The sequence below is a fragment of the Bufo bufo genome, chromosome 4, assembly GCF_905171765.1.
Source record: "Bufo bufo chromosome 4, aBufBuf1.1, whole genome shotgun sequence".
NCBI classification, from domain to species: domain Eukaryota; kingdom Metazoa; phylum Chordata; class Amphibia; order Anura; family Bufonidae; genus Bufo; species Bufo bufo.
This window is the reverse complement of record NC_053392.1, coordinates 371,023,928-371,044,225: the sequence shown is the minus strand read 5'-3', so window position 1 is coordinate 371,044,225 and position 20,298 is coordinate 371,023,928. Positions and strand designations below refer to the sequence as shown.

Here is a 20,298-nt window from a genome sequence, read left to right as displayed (position 1 = left end):
TTCCTCTGGATCAACTTGCAGGATGACAGGCCGAACTGGATGGACAAATGTCTTTTTTCGGCCTTATGTACTATGTTACTATGGTTTCTATTATGTAAGCCCCCCAGTTGCTTCAAACCTGAATTGGTCCTTAGGCCCCTTTCACACGGGCGAGTATTCCGCGCGGATGCGATGCGTGAGGTGAACGCATTGCACCCGCACTGAATACCGACCCATTCATTTCTATGGGGCTGTTCACATGAGCGGTGATTTTCACACATCACTTATGCGTTGCGTGAAAATCGCAGCATGCTCTATATTCTGCGTTTTTCACGCAACGCAGGCCCCATAGAAGTGAATGGGGTTGCGTGAAAATCGCAAGCATCTGCAAGCAAGTGCAGATGTGGTGCGATTTTTCACGCACGGTTGCTGGGAGATGATCGGGATGGAGACCCGATCATTATTAGTTTCTCTTATAACATGGTTATAAGGGAAAATAATAGCATTCTGAATACAGAATGCATAGTAAAACAGCGCTGGAGGAGTTAAAAAATAAATAAAAATAATTTACCTCACCTTAGTCCACTTGATCGCGTAGCCCGGCATCTCCTTCTGTCTCCTTTATTGAACAGGACCTGTGGTGAGCATTCTTTACAGGTCAAGGACCTTTGACGTCACTCCGGTCATCACATGATCCATCACATGATCTTTTACCATAGTGATGGATCATGTGATGACCGGAGTGACGTCATCAAAGGTCCTTGACCTGTAATGGACGCTCACCACAGGTCCTGTTCAACAAAGGAGACAGAAGGAGATGCCGGCATCGCGATCAACTGGACTAAGGTGAGTTAAATTATAATTATTTTTTTAACCCCTCCAGCACCATTTTACTGTGCATTCTGTATTTAGAATGCTATTATTTTCCCTTATAACCATGTTATAAGGGGAAATAATACAATCTACAGAACACCGATCCCAATCCCGAACTTCTGTGGAGAAGTTCGGGTTTGGGTACCAAACATGCGCGATTTTTCTCACGCGAGTGCAAAACGCATTACAATGTTTTGCACTCGGGCGGAAAAATCGCGGGTGTTCCCGCAACGCCCGTGTGAACCCAGCCTAAAGGAAATGTCATCAGACAATGACCTGTTTAAATTATGTTTTTGGATAATTTTTAAAGAGTTTTTCCATGCAACTATAGTTAAACAAAAACCATAAATTCCTGCAGTTTTCCCACTGGCCACTAAGGGTACTTTCACACTAGCGTTTTTCTTTTCCGGCATAGAGTTCCGTCCTAGGGGCTCAATACCGGAAAAGAACTGATCAGTTTTATCCCCATGCATTCTGAATGGAGAGTAATCCGTTCAGGATGCATCAGGAGGTATTCAGTTCAGTCTTTTTGCCTTTTCAGGAGGGAGATAATAACGCAGCATGCTGTGGTTTTATCTCCGGCCAAAATTCTGGAACACTTGCCGGAATGCTGGATCCTGCTTTTTTCCCATTGAATCCCATTGAATCAAAGTGTAGATTCACTTTGATTCAGATATTGTAAACCTTGGTTTTAAATACAAATTGCATACATGCCCATCGTCATCATCATGAGAAACAGAGATGACTAAAGTGGCCGTCCAAGATTAGTGAATGAGGTTGGCCACACTCCTATCCATAAGTTGTCTGGCATTACAGCTGTTTCCTGTTGTGATGAGCTGCACTCGCAGATGGGCTGCAGAAAAATCAGACACTTCTTCAAATACCTTTTTATTTCCATAAGAATAATACATTTAAAAAAACATATTTTTCGCTTTATAAGACGCACAGGTTTTAAAGGTGGAAAATCAGAAACTATTTTTCATTAGACCTCAGGTCACACGATTATGGATCTTGTTCTTGAAAGATGATTCCTTCCCTCCTCCTATTGAAGAAAGGATTGGTGACAGTGAATGCAGATTGGTCCGTGCTGGGATATTGACTGCATGGAGGTTGTCTGATCATCTTTGTGTGTGATCCTAGAAAGGGCATGCCGCCTCTTCCCTCTTGGGGTATATTCACATTCACGCCTTAGGCTACATGCACACGAACGTTGTTTGTTTCAGTGGCTGTTCCGTGTTTTTTTTTGCGTATAGGATGCTGACCCTTTCATTTCAATGGGTCTGCATAAAATGCAGACAGCACATCATGTGATGTCCGCATCAGTATGTCCGTTCCGTAGCCCCGCAAAGAAAATAGAATATCTCCTATTCTTGTCCGTTACAAAAAAAACTGATGGCATACGGCCTTCCCTTTCATCAAACTAGCCTAGGGTGGTGTCACGGCCTCTGTGTGTGCGCCGTGACACGGTGGCCGTGCATGCTGTTGCCAGCGGGAACGTGTTGTGGTTGCAGCATGTAGGTGCCTCCTCCTTTCTCCTGGGGCCTTCCCTGTCTGGTGCCTGAGGTGTTAATTATCTAGCTGGTGGGTATGCCCACTAGGTTTATTTTTCCTGTGGCCTGTTGGCTGGGTTGAGTGTTCCTCCAGCATTGCTGTGTGCTGGAGCTGTGTCCTCCTGCCCGGCCTCTACAATCTGCCCAGTGCTTGAGGGCCACCTTGTGGAACATACTGTCACGGTGGGGAGTAGGGGAAACTCCCCGCTGTAAAATGTGGACCCGGTGGGAAAGGCAACTAGGCCAGGAACTGGGATAAGGGAGCAGGTCACCTCCTATTGCATCCCTGATCCTCGCCCTAAGGGCTGTTTCACACGAGCGAGTCCATTGCGGGAATCACGCTCCATGTGTGAGTGTGATCCTCTGCTCTGGACTTGCAGGAGCTCATGGCATTATCATGATTTATAATGCTGTGTGTCTCTGCATGGCCTTATTTCTACAGAATCATAGTGACATAAAGCTGGGGGCGACAGCATACACAGCAACCGTGTCACGGCGCACACCACAGAGGCCGTGACAGGTGGCATATAAGCCATTACTGTATGTGTGTGTGTGTGTATATATATATATATATATATATATATATATATATATATATATATATAATATAATTTGTGGCACTGTAAACAGTTGCAAGCAAAAGGTATTATTAATATTAATACTAATATTTTATTTTTTATTTTTTTTATCCACAGGAGAAGACAAGCACATGCAATTATAACAAGCTGGATTATTAAGGTGACTTTTTATGTACCGTATATTAAATCTAACCCCATAATTTTCCAAATGTCGAATTGTAGCCGCTACAGTTAATCTAATTTTAATAGACGACTTTATTCCAGTTTAATGTAGTTTATCTCTCTCACAAGTAAAGTGCTCTAGTGGAACTATCTAAATATGTCTGCTTTTCAGCACTGATTGATATTTCCCAGGAAATGACAATTTTGGGGGAACCTGTGTCATCCCTGTTGGCTGCTGGTCTCTTCTGCCTAGGTTTGATTTGCTTACAGACAGGATGACTGGTTTTATGGAGGGTCCAAGCTGTTTGTTCCGTTAGCTCATTCATTGCTCTACTCATTCGTAGCCACCTAGTAGTTAGTAAAGAGTAAAACCAAAATCTTTCCATACATATTAGCTTGATCCGACCAACAATGTAGTGTATATGGAGACTTCATGTTAAGGAAGACTGGCATCTGCCTTCCTGCCTCATCCTTTCTTCCACAAGATAAGTGCTGCTTATCTCGTTAATCATGACATGGAGGAATCAGCTTGTCCAACACAAAGTTGTCTCGTATGTGTGACCAGCATTGATCTTCCCATACACATTAGACTTAACAGGAACGAGGATTGTTTGTCTATGAGAAAGTACAAGGAGATAGGTGTTGGTAGAACTAACTTTTGGTTAAAAGCAATCTTTGTTATTCTGCTCGTCTGTATTTGTTGTCCGTGACTAGGCACAACCCCAGAGAAGGCTTTATAGTTGTGGAGAGTCGGTGCAGCTTATTCTATCTGGAACCCCAGTGGCGGTGGCCAGGTGGGGAGAAGAATTACAAAGGAATGAGCAGCAGTATGGTATCTGCCACGTCTCTAGATGGATAATAGGTAGGCACAAGACACGACCCGAGGCACAGATGAAGTATTGATCTTTAATTGACGCTGCGTTTCGGGGTGCGTGAGCTCGATCGCAGAGAGGCACTGCTGGGAACAGAGTTTGGATGCTGCGGCTGTTCTGCACATGTGGCATGAGCATCCAGCCGCTGTTCCCAGCATTGCCTCTCCAGAGATGTGGCAGATACCATACTGCTGCTCATTCCTGTGCATTCCAATGGAATGTAATCGTCTCCCAGTGAAAGGAAGTATTGGAAGCAACCATGATTCCCCAAGGCTTTATTGTCTTCATTTTTGCTAAGGCTAGTTTCACACTAGCATTAAGACCATCTAGCTGGCTGTTCCAGCACTTATCTAACAGATTCTGAGATTGTTTTCTGGTGACACATTGTATTTCATGTTACCGGTAAATTTGGGTCAATATTTTTTATTAAATTTTATTTATTTTTTTAATTCAAAATTTGGAAAAATTCACAATTTTCTAAATTTGAATTTCTCGGCTATCATGATATATAGTAATACCTCATAAAATAGTTATCAGCCAACATTCCCCATATGTCTGCTTTTTATTGACATCACTTTGTAAATGTAATTATTTTTCTAGAAGCAATTTTTCTAATTTTCAAGAAAATTTCAAAAACAGATTTTTTTTATAGCACGAGTTCAGTTATAAAGTGATTTTGAGGAGCTTAAGTAATAGAAATAAAATGAATTTAGAAACTACCCCCTTCAAATTATTCAAAACTGATGTTGCAAACTTTGTTAACCCTTGAGGTGTTCCACAAGAGTTCAAGGAAAATGGAGGTGAATATAAGATGCACCTAGGTTTTAGAGGAGGACAATTTGAATTTTTTTTTTTTTCATTAGACCTCAGGTCAGACTTGCAATCAGTCCCCCAATGTTAGGACCCCCAAGACCTCAGATCAGACCCCAATGTGAATGACCCTCAATCAGACCTCAGATAAGAGCCCCATGCTTCTCATCGGCCACCAGAATCCCCCATTGCCTCAGATTAGCCCCAGCAGCCCCATATTGCCACGTGTTTTAAAAAATAAAAAAAACACTTGCCTCTCCTGCTCCGGATACCGCTGCTCCTCACCTACATCGCGATCCTCTTCATCCTGCCGTCGGCTTTGCTGTCAACTGGCGTGAGGTCACAGAGCGCCATCACGCTGTGCGCAGCCACAGCACAGCCGACGACCAGTAAGCTGTGAGTACAGAGCCTTCACCGCTTCCTGGTCCTCCGGTATTAATGAGCGCTTCCATAATGGGGGGCGAAAAATACGGTATATACCTTTTTATTTTTATTTTTTTATTTTTTTATTTTTGAATTTTTTTGAATTTTTTTTTACGTTTACCACTTTTACTTGAAGCATTTTTTAAAAGGATAAGAATGTTTTTGTTTTGCCATTTTCTGAAGGCCATCATTTTTATTTATTTTTTGGGCTATTCTCTTATGTGGTGGCTCATTTTGGCGGGATGAGGTGATTTTTTTCATTGGTACTATTTTGGGGTACATTAACTTTTTGATCATACAATATTACACATCTTGTTATGTGAGGTGACAAAAAAAAAAGATTACCTTGCACGGTTTTTATTTATTTTTACAGCATTCACCTGACTGGGTATTTTTTTTAACTTTTGCATGACTTAACTTGGAACTTTTATTTTTTTATCATGTAAAACATTATTATTTTTTTAAATGTATTATTTATTTATTTTTGTCCTGGAAAACTATTTAAGGTTATGCTGTAGCACATCCTGACCACCGTATGCAATCATTTTTATGGTGAATCTGACCACCTCTGTCTCCTTCTGGTGCTTGCAGTGATCACCCTTTCTGCAAAGCTCAGATTCTATACATGAACTCATAGGCCTTTAATATGTTGCTGTATAGTGCCACTAGGACTACGCTCAGCCTTATGCCTCTTTCACACGTCCGTGTTCGGTCATGATTTCCATCAGTGATTGTGAGCCGAGAACAGGTGCAGATCTTTCCCTTATACCTTATGTCTGTGGAGGCTCCAATCCTGGTTTTGGCTCACAATTACTGATGTGTGAATAAGGCTTCGTTCACATAACCATTCAGCCTTTCCGTTTTCCTGCCCCGTTTAGAGGCAGGAAAATGGAAAGGACGGATTCGGCATGTAACTGAGCCGAACAGAGTCCACGGGCCCTATAGACTATAATGGGGTCCGTTTTGTCTCTAAATCTTCTTCTGAGCGGAAACCTAAGTTTTGCATGCACAACTTTTGTCTCCGCTCAGTTGTGTACCGAATTCCTCCTTTCCGTTTTCCTGCCCGAGAACGGAAAGGCAGAACTGTGATGTGAACGAAGCCTTAGGCATTTGAAACCATGCATCTAGCACATGGATGTGTAATATGGTAAAGTGCATGAGGCTAAGGCTGGCTTCACCATGGAAAACTTGAGTATTGGTGAGTTTTGGTTCAGAACCACTGTGGTGCACAGATAACTGCAGCAATAGTCAAGTTTGTCTGGCATGTTGGCTGGCACAATGCCAAAACCGTTTTTGGAAATGTTCTTGGCATAAACCAATCCCACATGTAGTTCTATATGGACGGCACTTCAGAGATCTCATATCTACGTAGTCTATAGCCTACGTAGATATGAGATAAATATTTACTACCTTTATAAGGCAAGCTTCACGTCTGTCGCAGAGGTTGCAGATTCCACTTGGATTTCCGGCAGAATGCCATTGTTATGCGTGTGATCTGGCACTTCCATTTTCTTGCTCCCATCCTGGAAAAGTGCCGCAGATGTGAACCTAGCTTAACTAGTAGTGACCAGGGCTGTGGAGTCGGTACATAAATGCTCCGACTCCTCAGTTTTTGGTACTTCCGACTCCTCTGTATTTAATATGCAAATGTATTTTATACATTCCTTGAAGGAAAGAAAGGCAACATACAGCTGTTCCACCAAGTTCTTCTGAGCTCTTATAGCAGAGAGAAGTAGTTAGGCAGAAGCTGCTGCCTTCTCCTTTGTGTGCTGATCTTCTACTGAAGATGGAGCAGTGAGAGGATCTCGCGCAGGCGCGATCATCAAGCTCCTGAGGGCAACAGCCTCAAAAGTCTCACTGGGAATGCGCCGAGCCCAGTGACGTAATCTGAGCGCTGTTGCCTCAGGAGCTTGATGATCGTGCAGGCGGTACTGCGCCTGCGCGAGATTTCTGGTGGCCGACAGGAAGAAGAACGGTGCATTTCTTGAAGGTAGAAGATGACGTGGCGAGGGGGCGGAACCGTTTGCCGGGGCTGTGGGAGGATATTTCAGGATCAGGAGGCGTTCTTGGGCTTCAAATTAAGGTGGGCTGGGCACTGCAGGGGATGGTCACTGGGCTCCAGAGAGGAAAAAAAAACAAAACGCCCCTCTGGGCACCTTGGAGCTTCATTAGCATTTCAGAAAAATATCTTTTTTTTTAATCAAAATGACAAAATGAAATAAAGTAATAAAATGCTAAAAGCAGGTGACAAATTCCCTTTAATCATAATCTTTTGTGAATTGGGACATTTTAAACTTACTTTTTTTTTATTTTTTTGATTCCAATTTTAATTTTGTAGGAGTCTGAGTCGGTTCATTTTTGCCGACTCTGACTCCAGGTACCCAAAATTGCCTCAGACTCCGACTCCTCGACTCCACAGCCCTCGTAGTGACGGTGTTCATAATAATTATAATTTTTTTGAATAAAGTATGGTGTTTGGTCAGTCGCCCTAAATGTCAAAATTAGTATTGTCCTTGAGAGGTTAACATTTCTTACCCCTGCTGTGAAGTCAGCCTTGCTGAAATCATTCCACATGTATATGCTGTGTATGTTATTCCATCACAGTGAGCCCCATGTCCATCCATCAGGAGAAGCAGACCGTGCGATTAGCTTCATGATGTTTTGGGTGAATTGTGAACTTCTATGAATGCTGTTTTCCTCCTCCTCTGTCTCCAGCAATGTTAGTGCTTGGGTGGGGTCTGCCTCGTTCATTAGGCTTCCCATTCAACTTGGAGTGGCTTTGGCTAGTGTGCCCAGCAGTCTGTGAGCTCCAGTCTGCAGCTAGGACGCGATCCACGCAGTAGGTAGAAACATGTTCCTCACTAGTGTTGTACTGCTGTGTCTTCTCCTGTGGGACTTTGTGGATTCCTAGGGACAGCATGCAGCCTCTGTGTTTGTGTTATGGTACTGATGTCTGCTGCCGTTACGTACGGTGAGTTCACTGCATGCACACATTTGTTTCCAGTCCATAAACTTTGTGATGGTCTATACCCACCATGAATGGTTCAGCGGACTGGTGAAGAGAGTAATGTCTATGTGTAACTGGTATGTAGGTTAACACCATGCATCTGTTTGTTGCCTGTCTTGTAATCCATCAGAAAAAGAGGTGAGGGGGGTTTTCCTTTTTATTTTCAGGGGGACCCTACTGGTTTGGCTTCCTCTGTAACTGACTTCTATGAAATATGTATTTCTCCCCAGTAGAAGCCTATGTGAATGTTACAGCATACATCTTTATAAGTTTGCGGACCTGTAGTGTGTGTACAGAGTCTGACACTTGTTCCTCATGGATGAATCTTTCATTTCCAAATTATTTTCCTACCACTGCTAAGTGGGGCACTAGGTTAGCAATGGGTCGTGCGTTTATTGGGGGATTTTAAAGCCTAGATACGTACATGAGTTTATCTACAGTAAGTGTCTCTCCAGCCACCCAGTTTGTAAGACTTATTTGGCTCAATATGTTTGTGGAGAGTTGACTGATATTTTATTTTTTCCCACTCAGATTTATCAAAACTGGTGCAAAGGAAAACTAGCTTAGTTGCCCATAGCAACCAATCCGATTCCACTTTTCATTTTGACAAATGAAAGGTGTAATATGGACAACTAAGCCAGTTTTTTTCCCTCCTGAATCTGCCCCATCGTGTAGCAGTCTGTACTTTTTCTTATCATTATTTATTGCTGTAATAGGAATCTGCACTCTCAGTCCGGAGCCTATGATTGGCTGCTGTGTATAGCATACATATATCACTGGAGGGGAGAAAGCGGGAGCCTGAGCCAATGATGAGATGGGGGTGTGTCTAAGACTACCTCAGACTCTTCAAGGCACGGTAGCTAAACGGTAGTCATAGATGACAGCTCTGCCCTATTGGAGCCAAGCTAAAAAGCATGCAATGGGCATGATGTGAGAACAATAAATTATTTGTAGGTCCTGGCACAGTTTTTTAACCTCTCATATAGTCTGTTGCTTTAAAAAAAAAAAAAAGTTTAATTTTATTTATTTTTTGCTTCTTTTAGTTGTCATTTTTTTCAGTAGTCTTTCACGTAGCTCTACAGCTATAGTGAAGCTTCAGCTTCTGGTCAAAGCTGAGCAACTGGTTTTGTCATTGTGTCGAATAGAGTAGGAGAATCAGTTTGCCTGTTATTCTCTTTAAAGGGAACCTGTCATGTGGATATTTTATTATAATCTAACTAATTATATACAATCATTGACTACTAAAAAGTACCTTAGATGTATTCACTTACTGGTGTGACAGATGGTTACCTCATAATATACACACAAAGATGCCGCATGCTAATGAGCTGATTTGTGTGTATATTATGAGGTAACCATCTGTCACACCAGTAAGTGAATACATCTAAGGTACTTTTTAGTAGTTAATGATTGTATATAATTAGTTAGATTATAATATACACACAAAGATGCCGCATGCTAATGAGCTGATTTGAGTCCAGCGTGATGTCATTGAGTCCAGCGTTTATTTAATTCAGAGCAATAGCCCCTCCCCTGCCCACCTGCTGCTGATTCATATGGAAAATAACTGTCAATCAGCAGCAGGTGGGCGGGAAGAGTCAGGAGCTCATGAATATTCATGACTCATCATTATCAGCTGGAGCTTTTCAATACAAGATGTTGGCAGATTGACTGGGTCAATTAAAGAAAGTGACCCAGCATTGTGCTAAGAGAATCAGTCACTTATTTATGTTGCCCTTAGTTAGGACACCATAAAACTGGTGACAGGTTCCCTTTAAGGGTAACTAAACCTTTGATGACGAAACAAAGGGACATAGTGCTCAGCCCTCTTCATCTTTTATCGGTTCTGGAATACGGATCCCACATACTAAGCAGAGCCAATGAAAGCCAACGGGTCAGTGTTGTGAGCGCTGCCACGACTCTGTATTTTCTTCACAGGTAGTGGCAGAATATAACCTGTCAATCATCAGCAAGTGGGTGGGGAGAGCGGGAGCTCCTGAATAACTGTGACTCTTCTCTGGCACATGCTGCCAAGTTTATATTGAATGATGAAATCCACACGCCACTACTTTATTCTACCCTCAGTGAGGGCAGCATACATTTAATAATAAGCTCCCTTTCATTTTGCTATAACTTAATCTCAGCAATGTCATTAATTTGCAAACACCATGCTGCTGCAGGGCCACATGATGCATGCTACTGACATAGAGAAATGGAAAGATTTCTGCTATGCACTTGGAAATCATTGAAAATCATTTGAAATGGTGTGTATTAGGGATGAGCGAATCTACTTCAGATGAAACATCCGAAGTAGGGGTGGGCGATATAGACGATATGCGATATATATATATATATATATATATATATATATATATATATACGATATAAATTTGGCCAACTATAGAGATTTCGTTTATATCACCATATCGCGGTAGACCATGGCATGCGCCAATTTTGTGATCCTAAGTCAGCACAGTGGAGAAGGAGGGAGTCCCTCCTTCCCCACTGTGTGCGGCTGCTGCTGACCACCAATGAGAACAGAGAGTAGGAGGAGGAGGGACTGTGGCCACTGCGCCACCAATTAATATAGTTAATATGCCTGAATACAAACGTAGCCTGCATGTGCCGGCCATATCCCATACCCGGTCTCTATGACTGCACGCTGTGGTCCACCACAATTAACCCCTCAGGTCCTGAGGGGTTAATTGTGGCGGATCACGGCGTGCAGCAATAGAGGCCAGGTATGGGATATAGCCGGCACATGCAGGCTACGTTTGTATTCAGGCATATTGACTATATTAATTGGTGGCGCAGTGGCCACAGCCCCTCCCTTCTACTCCCCCTCTTCTAAGTATTATATTAATTGCGGGCCCCCCCCTCCACACGATTAAGCCATTGGTGGCAGTGGCCCCAGGGTGGCATCTTCTGATCGGAGCCCAGCAGTGTAATCGCGGGGCTCCAATCGGTTACCATGGCAGCCAGGACGCTACTGAAGCCCTGGCTGCCATGGGCAGCTCCCTGCTGCTGTGTGCACTATGCACAGGGCAGCAGGGAGAGTGTGAAGTCCTATTCACCCTAATAGAGCTCTATTAAGGTGAATAGAAAAAAGGGTTCTAGCCCCTAAGGAGGCTAATAGTTAGTTATTAAATAAAAAGTAAAAAAAAAAAAAACCCCGAAATATAAAATATATCGCACATGCTTAAAATTATATTGCAATATAGATTTTAGGCCATATCGCCCACCCCTAAAGCGAAGTCAATTCGCATAAAACTTTGATTCAGTACTGTACGGAGCGAGTTTTGTACTCCAGAACTCCCCTTTTAAGATGCACACTAGGGATGAGCGAATCGACTTCGGATGGAACATCCGAAGTCGATTCGCATAAAACTTTGTTTCAGTACTGTACGGAGCAAGCGTGAGACTTTGCATAGTAACTTAATAAATTGATTTCTAATGTAAAAAAACATTTCCTGAACTCTGGTTCGGTTCCAAGTGGTTATTACCCGAAGTCTCGCGAGACTTTGCAAAGTAAGAACTTCGGCTCATCAGAGCCAATACATTCTAATACTGTATGGAGCGCTCGCTCCGTACAGTACTGAAACAAAGTTTTATGTTTCATCCGAAGTCAATTCGCTCATCCCTAGTGTGTATCTTAAAGGGGAGTTCTGGAGTACAAAACTTCTATTGAAATTGTGCAGTACAAAGTAAAAATTCAGTAGTTTCCCACACAATCACTCACTACTTACTGGCCTAAAATGGGATGTTTTGAGCTCCCTGCCTGGGGTTATGGCCTGCACCATAGTTCAGAGTTATAAGAGGCTATACTAATGGAAGAGGCTCAGCAGTGCGGGAGCACAATATGAAGTGCACCAGTGGGTGGAGCCATGGGAATACAGGAGGAGGGAAACCCAGTTGCACACTGCCGGATCCCCATTGGTTATAAGGGAATCTGGTAGGTATCCGCCATAAATGTCAGCTTTCTGCCGGACAAATGCCACTGCATGCAGACCGTCAACCTTTATGCCAGAAATCCATCAGACCCATTATAGTTTATGGGGACCTGGGGTCCATCTATGCCGGATACGGTAAACCATTAGTTTATTCCTCTGCCGGTACAGACTACTGGATTTACTTGCTGCAGATGTGAATGTAGCCTTAGCAATCCGTAGTCTGCTACCACGTGGGATGCTGCTGAAGACAAGGCCGCTCTTGCTACATTGGATAATTTTTAGCCTAATGCATTTTGTGGTATTCGGCTCCTTCTTAACTTGGGTAACCCCTTTACTCCAGTCTGCACAGTTCTTATCTATCATGGCGGATATGTATTCTGGCCGTTAATAAATTTATAGTTTTCTAAGAAAGGTAAAACGCTACAGCAGTGAGTGGTTCCAGATTTTATAAATAAGAACAGTAATAAAAATGGTATTCCCCTTAAAGTTTGCCGAGCCGCTATAGTTTAGGGTACCTCGTATAATGTCTGTCGACCTGCAGACACAAACTCTTGTAAAATGTTGGGAACTTGCTAAAGCTGGCCCTGCAGCCTGGGTAGCGGGGGAGGTGGACGAGGGAACATCCCGATCCTTCTTTCCCCAGAATCTGCGGTCAGAGAGAGTGAGGTTTGTCCAGTGTGTATGTATCGCCAGTGTAACGCTGCACAAGTATGGGTAAAGTTTTGTCTCCAGCGTCTGAGGACCTGTCCCCTCTATTTGCAGTCCCTATACCAGGGATCAGCGACCTTCGGCACCCCAGCTGCTGTGAAACTACAACTCCCAGCATGCACACTTTCTTGGCTGTTCTTGTAACTCCCATGGAAATGAAAGGAGGATTATGGGAGTTGTAGTTTCAGAACAGCTGGAGTGCCGGAGGTTGCTGCCCTGTACAATAGGGGTGCACTCGCACGTGGTGGAATTTTCCGCCAGAAAATCTGCAATTTTTTTTTTTTGATTATGGTACAGATTTTCTTTCAGAGTCTCTCCATTCACTTCAATGGGTAAATGATTCTTCAGTGGAAAACATGGTGGATAACAATCCCTAACAATTCTGGAGCATCTTTTCATATAACTCTATTTTGCTGTCCCTCCATTACTGTTCCTAGAAGTTCATGACTAGGAATGAGCGAATTGACTTCGGATGCTTCATAAAGCTTCGCTAGAATACTGTATGGAGCGGGCGTTCCGTACAGTATTAGGCTACTTTCACACTTGCGTTTGTGCTTTCCGTTTGTGAGATCCGTTAAGGGCTCTCGCAAGCGGTACAAAATGGATCAGTATGCATTCTGAATGGAAAAGGATCCGCTCAGTTTGGCTCCGTTCCGCCTCCATTCCGCTTTGGAGACTGACACCAAAATGCTGCTTGCAGCGTTTTGGTGTCCGTCTGATGAAACTGAGCCACAATGTAAGTCAATGGGGACGGATCCGTTTTCACTGACACAATCTGGCACAATAGAAAACTGATCCGTCCTCCATTGACTTTCAATGGTGTTCAAGACGGATCCAGATGGTTACAGATAATACAAATGGATCTGTTCAGAACGGATGCAGACGGTCATATTATCTGAACGGATCCGTCCAGTGTCAAAGTAACCTTAGACTGTATGTTTTGGCTCCGATGAGCCGAAGTTATTACTTCGCAAAATTTCACGAGACTTCGTAAAGGAATTTCTGCTATAAAAAACCTTTGTACTGAATTCGGGTTCGGTTCCAAACTACCATCTGAAGTCTATTTCGCTCATCCCTATTTATGACTATATGTACAACTGGTTGTTACCATCATAGTCTGACATTGATCACTTTGTGTTGCTAGTGTGAAACTGTGCAGGGATACACCCCTAGCTGGTAACACCCAGTTGTACCTTTATTCATAAACTTCTAGTAGGAATAACAGAGGAATGGTACAACATACTCCAGAATGGTAGTTGTATGTGAAATACAATTATTTCCTAAAACGGAGATGTCAGGAGTGGTGACAGGCCCTCTTTAAGTGGAAATTTGTAATTATCTATGATAAATGTGTGTGCCAACAAAGCAGGAAAATAATTATCTGATAAGAAATGATGTAATAGATTCTTGTCATTGAGGAAGTGAGGTTTCCTGTGAAATGGCTTCCAAATGGTTTAGGTTAAATTGTCTTCTGCCTATGACTTGAGTCCCCTATGACTTGTCCTGACGACTTTGGCCGCGTGGTAACTAAAGGATGACGTGAATCTTGTAGTGGAAACTGGGATTGTTGTAAGACAGTTTGTAACTTCTTTCCCCTTCATTATTCCTGTTAGAAGTGAAAGAGGACCTGTCACCTCTCCTGATATGTCTGTTGTAGTAACTACTTGCATTTCCCATGTAATACCAGATCTAGAGCCTCTATTCTTATGGCTCTGTTGTGTAATTCCTCTGTTATTTCTACTAGAAGTTCTGAATGAATGGTAAGCAGCTTGCAGTAAAGGTACAGATGGGTGTTACCAGTTGAGAGTGTGTCCCTGCTCATTAAGAATGAATTGCTAGCAGTTTGCAATAAAGGTCCATCTGGGTGTTACCAATTAGGGTGAGTCCCTGTACAGTCTGAGACTATCCAATCAGTGCTGCCAGTGTCAGACTGTACAGGGACACCCCCCCCCCCCCCCCCCCCTAGTGTTAACACCCAAATGGACCTTCATTGCAAACTGCTGGTAATTAATTCATAAACTCCTAGAAGGATTAATAAAGTAATGCGACCTCACAGAGTGGTAAGATTAGATGCTGCAGAATCATTACATGGGGGATACATGTCAGGAGAGGTGACGGTCTGCTGTAAGGAGATATAGAAGTGGCATACAGTTTTGATTTTCCCATAATTACTGAACTTTTAGGCTCATTCAGGCGGCCGTATGCAGTCTGCAAAAATGCGATCAGTTTTTTGTGGATTAGATGCAGACCCATTGACTTCTGTGGGGCCCTTTCTTCCGTTCTACAGCTCCGCAAAGCAAATAAATTATGTCTTATACTTCGAAAAAAAAACTAAAGTATTTACCGCCTTCTTTAAAATATACCTTTTATTAAATACTCACTAAAATATATATCATATGAAAACCCCTATACATAATATAGTCTTAAATTCTATGCAGTCCTACATTACAGCATCTATATAGATCTGGATCTCAGGCAGGTGTATCAAGAGCGTGGGACACTCAATATCCTTCTTACTCACGGTTTGTTCACACGGGATAAGATTAGAGAGTGGATCAAAGATGTCTTTCTATTCGCAGTTTTTCAGTATATGGCATGTCGCCGTCATCACTCTAGATCCAGGTTTTCTGGGATAACCTGTATAATCATATCCCTACTTTATCCCTGGGTCTCTCCCTGCCTACAGGCAGAGCACCCACCCCGAAAGGGGCAACGCCCACCTCTGGGTGGCTAAACCTTTTTAAGTCCCTGCTCTTACCCTCAAGATTGGCTGTTTTTCCCAAAAGTAAAAGGTAATAGAAAAATAAATCCAATAAAGCAGACTTTCTTGTAGGGAAAAAGGTTCCAAAGAAGCCACTAGTAACATAAGTCCCGCCCAACGCTGCGTTACCCCAGTATTGCCACTGGTTCTTCAGGGGATGCCATGTTATAAGAGAGACAGACCGGTGGTGATACGGTGATTCAGTCCCCAGCCTGATGTCTCCTCCAAAAATAAGTCCCTCTATTTGGGAAATAAACCCTAGATGTGGGCTCCAGACCGATGGCGTCTATGTGCTGTTCAACTTGCCATGGTCCCATTAAAATCTACGGGTCCGCAAAAATGCTGAACTGTTTGCAAAAGAAAAACGGATCTGCATTTTTGCAGACGGCATACGTATCGACCTGAATGGGATACACAGTGCAGGTGCTGCTATTTTCAGCCTTCATTGGGCTGTGGGCGACATTACACCTTAGTGACTGGCTAAATAAAACCTGGAAAAAACCAGTTGGTGAGCGCTCATACAGCACACTGTTACACAGCTTAGGCCCGCTAGTTTTCTCCAGTAACCTCAGGTAGAAGTCCTGAATGGAGAGTTTTAGGTTTGCTCTACAACACATCGAAGGCCATTTACTAACCAGAAACACGCCTATATTAGGAGTATTTCTGGCTCAGATGCGACACAAAGGTCCTTTGCAACTTTTCCCTGCTTACGCCAGGTCTAAAAAAAGTGGGTGGGGAAGGGGTCTCATTCATTATTTCTACCCCTGGTTAGGCATAGAAAATGGTCTAAATGTAGAAGCTGGCTTACAATTAGACTGGCGCCTCTACCTAACTCCGGTGTCTAAAACGCCCGTCTTAATAAATGACCCCCTTAGTACTTTTCTTTTAAGCTTATTTATAGCGTATGTAGGTTTTTACAGCTGTAGACCAACCGCGCTGCAAGCTTCTGGAGAGGCGAGCGGCGCAGTAAGGGGAAACCACACTTAACCTTTCATTCTGGGAATCTTGAATATTTCATGCTTCCCAAGAGTTTACCCTAGTTAGGCCATGTCTTTGTGAGACCACAATCCCTCATTCCCACAGAATCCTTCCATCCTAGAGTCATTTTTCAGGATTCTCGGATGGAATAGAGCTTTTTCAGCTGGGTTCTTATCTGGTAGAATTGATGATTTCCTTGGCTCCTTGTCTGTAGCTGTTGAACATTCATTGTTATTTGTGCTTGGAAACTGGGATAAAATGACCTGCTAGGTATTCAGTTTACTACTGTTATAAGTGGAGAACATCGTAACAAGGTGATCTTAGCTTAAACGGTTTGTGTGTTGTTAAAAAAAAAAACATCCTGTAGTACATGCCGTCTCAACAAAGCTAAGAACCAGACCTGTACCTCGCATGGATCCAGAGCTCCTCCTTTTCATTGCGTCTATTATTCTGCTAGATTTATTTCTAGCTGCAGTTCAGGGAGTGTGGTGTGTTTTTTCTTTTTGTTTTTTTTTGTTTTTTTTTTTGTTTGTTTTTCTTCTGAGGCCCTCCTCCTATCACAGGTTAGAGGGCATGTCCTTTCTCTGCAGCTTTCTCCCTATTACAGCTCATGGGGAGTGTCCTTCCTCCAGCAGCTTCTTCTCCCTATCATAGCTCTGGGGGTTTGTCTGCTGCTGCTCTCTCCCTGTAAGTGTCACAGCTTCTAACAGTAGATGTGGCAGTTAAAGGATGGAACGGAGCATGTGTGACCACATCCGTAAGTGACGTGCACCTTTACTTTGCAGATTATAATAACGTAAACCGAATATCTCACAACTGTGGAAACTAAATAACACAAAAGTGATGCTGTTTTATATTAAAATATCATTTAAGGGGCGGCACAACCCATTTAATTCTAATGGAAGCATAAGACCAGTAGTAAATTTAAGCATATTTGTCTCCCTTTGTACTGTTTGTTTTTGTACACCTTTTAATAGCTTTCAGCCGACATCTATTCCTTCGGCTGTCCCCCCCCCCCCATACACACACACTTGTGTTTCCCGTATAGGCAGAGGGGAATAAGCTGCTGCCTGACAGCCTTTGTACTGGCTTGTGTCACTTGAGAACAAAAGGATCAGGCCGAAATCCCACATGGCTGCTCCACCTTCCTCCAACATCCGCTGTCAGGAGAGAGTTGGGACACCCCCATACACATTAGATGGTCGGCTGGTCTGGCAGAGATTGGCAAGGTTGAGCTGACATTTATCTAATGTGTATGGCTCCCTAAGAGTTTTCCACAAGAGCTTGATAGTTGAGTGATGAGCTGTGGTGGAGCAGTAGTAGTTGGAGAATGTGTATTGGCTAGGAGGAAGTCTAAAAATAATCCAAAATTGCTAGGTGTCTGCTCTTAGTGTATAACTACTAGTTTGCTTGAGAATTTTTGGGTGGTATAAGGAAGTGAACTTAGTAAATACACTTTAATGTCTGTGCTAGTCCATGCCCGTTGTCAGCCATGTCACGATATTGGAGCAACTACATGACTGTACACCTGGGTGGGCAAGCTGTGGGTTTTCTGCAGAGGAATTGGTGGTGGTTAAATCAATCCACAGCGTATTAAAGTATCAAAGGGGTAGAGAATTTGACAAAAGGAGAAATTGGACTGTGGTATGGATTTTAAACCATGCAATGCATGGGAGATCTGCTGCAAAATCTGTGAGAAATGACGGCATGCAAATCCAGAAATTCTCCTGGCCCGTGTCGCCATGCCATAAAATGTGTGATTCGTTTCTCATGGGAAAACCTGAGAATGCCCTGTTTCTCATGAGCGTATTCAGTCTGGGAAGCACACTCAGTGTGACGGCTGTATTTCTCTGACTGAACACTGCTGTTGTGACCCGAACTCGCAGCATAATTTGATGCAGTGTGTTCCTTTCTGACTGCAGGTCTACTGAACTGTAGTCCTGGTGCAGTACAGTGACCCTGACCCGCAGTCAGGCAGGAACACACAGCATCATAACTTATTACGATGCTGTGAGTTTGGGTCATGGGTGGGAATGGCATAACACAGAGTTATGAGAAAAGATGTTCTAGACTTGTTTAATTGGGAATACAAGGAATATTAACAGACATGTCCGGAGTGGTGACAGGTACTATTTTAGCCTTGGCTGTTTTTAAACCCCTTAAAGGGCTTCTGTCACCCCCAAAACACATTTTTTTTATTTTTGGGCTTGTTAAAATCCTTATTGAACGAATATTCCCTATATAGGGCTCTTACCTTTTTTCTGTGGCTTCGTTTCCTTAAAAATCAATCTTTTAAAATATCCAAATCACTTCCACTACCAGACAAGTAGGGCGTCCTCTCCTCCTGTTAATTGACAGGGCCAGCGAGCGCTCTCCTGCTCCGGCTGGCCCTGTCAGCATTTCAAATCCAGCGCCTGTCTTCATTCGGCGCAGGCGCTCTGAGAGAAGGAGGCTCGCCTCCCAGCACTCCCTCAGTGCGCCTGCGCCGATGACGTCACCGAAAGAGAAGACGTCAACGGCGCAGGCGCACTGAGGGAGTGCTGAGGAAGCGAGCCTCCTTCTCTCAGAGCGCCTGCGCCAGAATGAAGACAGGCGCGGGATTTGAAATGCTGACAGGGCCAGCCGGAGCAGGAGAGCGCTCGCTGGCCCTGTCAATCAACAGAGGAGGGGGTGGTTTTTTGCGGCGCCTACCAAGCAAGTACACGCCCTACTTGCATGGTAGTGAAGTCATTTGCATATTTTAAAAAGATATTATTATTATACATTTTTTTTTTTTTTTTTTTTTTTTTTTTTTTTTTAAGGAAACTAAGCCACAGACAAAGGTAAGAGCCCTATATAGGGAATAATCATTCAATATGGATTTTAACGAAGCCCAAAAATAAAAAATGTGTTTTGGGGGTGACAGTAGCCTTTAAGGACTTGGGACGTACCGGTACGCCAGTTGTTTGCCGAGTCCTTAAGGACTCAGGACGTACCGGTACATCCTAAGTTTAAAAAGTAGATTGCAGCACGGCGGTGGGTTAAAAGGAACAGGATGCCCGCTGAAATCCATTCATTTCGGCGGGCGGTGCCAACGGGTCCCCATGCGACTGTGGGGGACCCGATGTCTAAGGAAGGCAGCGCGCTGCCTTACGGTGACGAGCCTGTGAGATCCAGCCCCTGGATCTCACAGGCCGGAAGCTGTATGAGTAATAAACCCACAGTATCCGTCCTTCCGGTCTGCGCAGGCCGCAGACCTTAAAAATAAGAAAAAAATAAATACCGGATCGTTTTGCCTGATGACAACCGGAAAAATGGATCTGGTATTGCAATGTATTTTTCTGACTGATCAGGATCCTGATCAGGCATTTTTCAGACTGATCAGTCAGAAAAAATGACATGCGTTTGCATACAGTTGCCTGATCAGGCAGGCAGTTCAGGCAACGGAACTGCCTGCCGGAATCAAACAACGCAAGTGTGAAAGTACCCTTACTATGTATTATAGAAGTAGAGAAATTAAAACTTGCAAATTTGCAATTTTTTTTAACATTTTTGGTAAATTTGGTATTTTTATAAATAAAAAAATGAATTTTTTTACTTCATTTTCCCAGTGTCATGAAGTAAAATATGTGACGAAAAAAAAACTATCTCAGAATGGCCCTGGATAA

The 20,298-nt window shown here is 43.2% G+C and overlaps 1 protein-coding gene across 7 annotated transcripts in view; it reads left to right on the top strand.

The window, feature by feature from the left end:
- The window catches only part of EPB41L2 (erythrocyte membrane protein band 4.1 like 2), a 179,759-nt gene that overhangs the window by 36,778 nt on the left and 122,683 nt on the right, over nt 1-20,298 (top strand). For 5 of the 7 annotated variants that reach the window (XM_040429140.1, XM_040429139.1, XM_040429138.1 and 2 more), the window contains exon 1: nt 8,073-8,218. In XM_040429140.1, the coding sequence (XP_040285074.1) occupies nt 8,188-8,218 (31 nt within the window). In that variant the 5' untranslated portion in view covers nt 8,073-8,187. Of the gene's footprint in view, nt 1-3,097; nt 3,141-8,014; nt 8,219-20,298 lie in introns of those variants that run through there. The other 2 variants (XM_040429135.1, XM_040429136.1) reach the window with 2 other exon arrangements.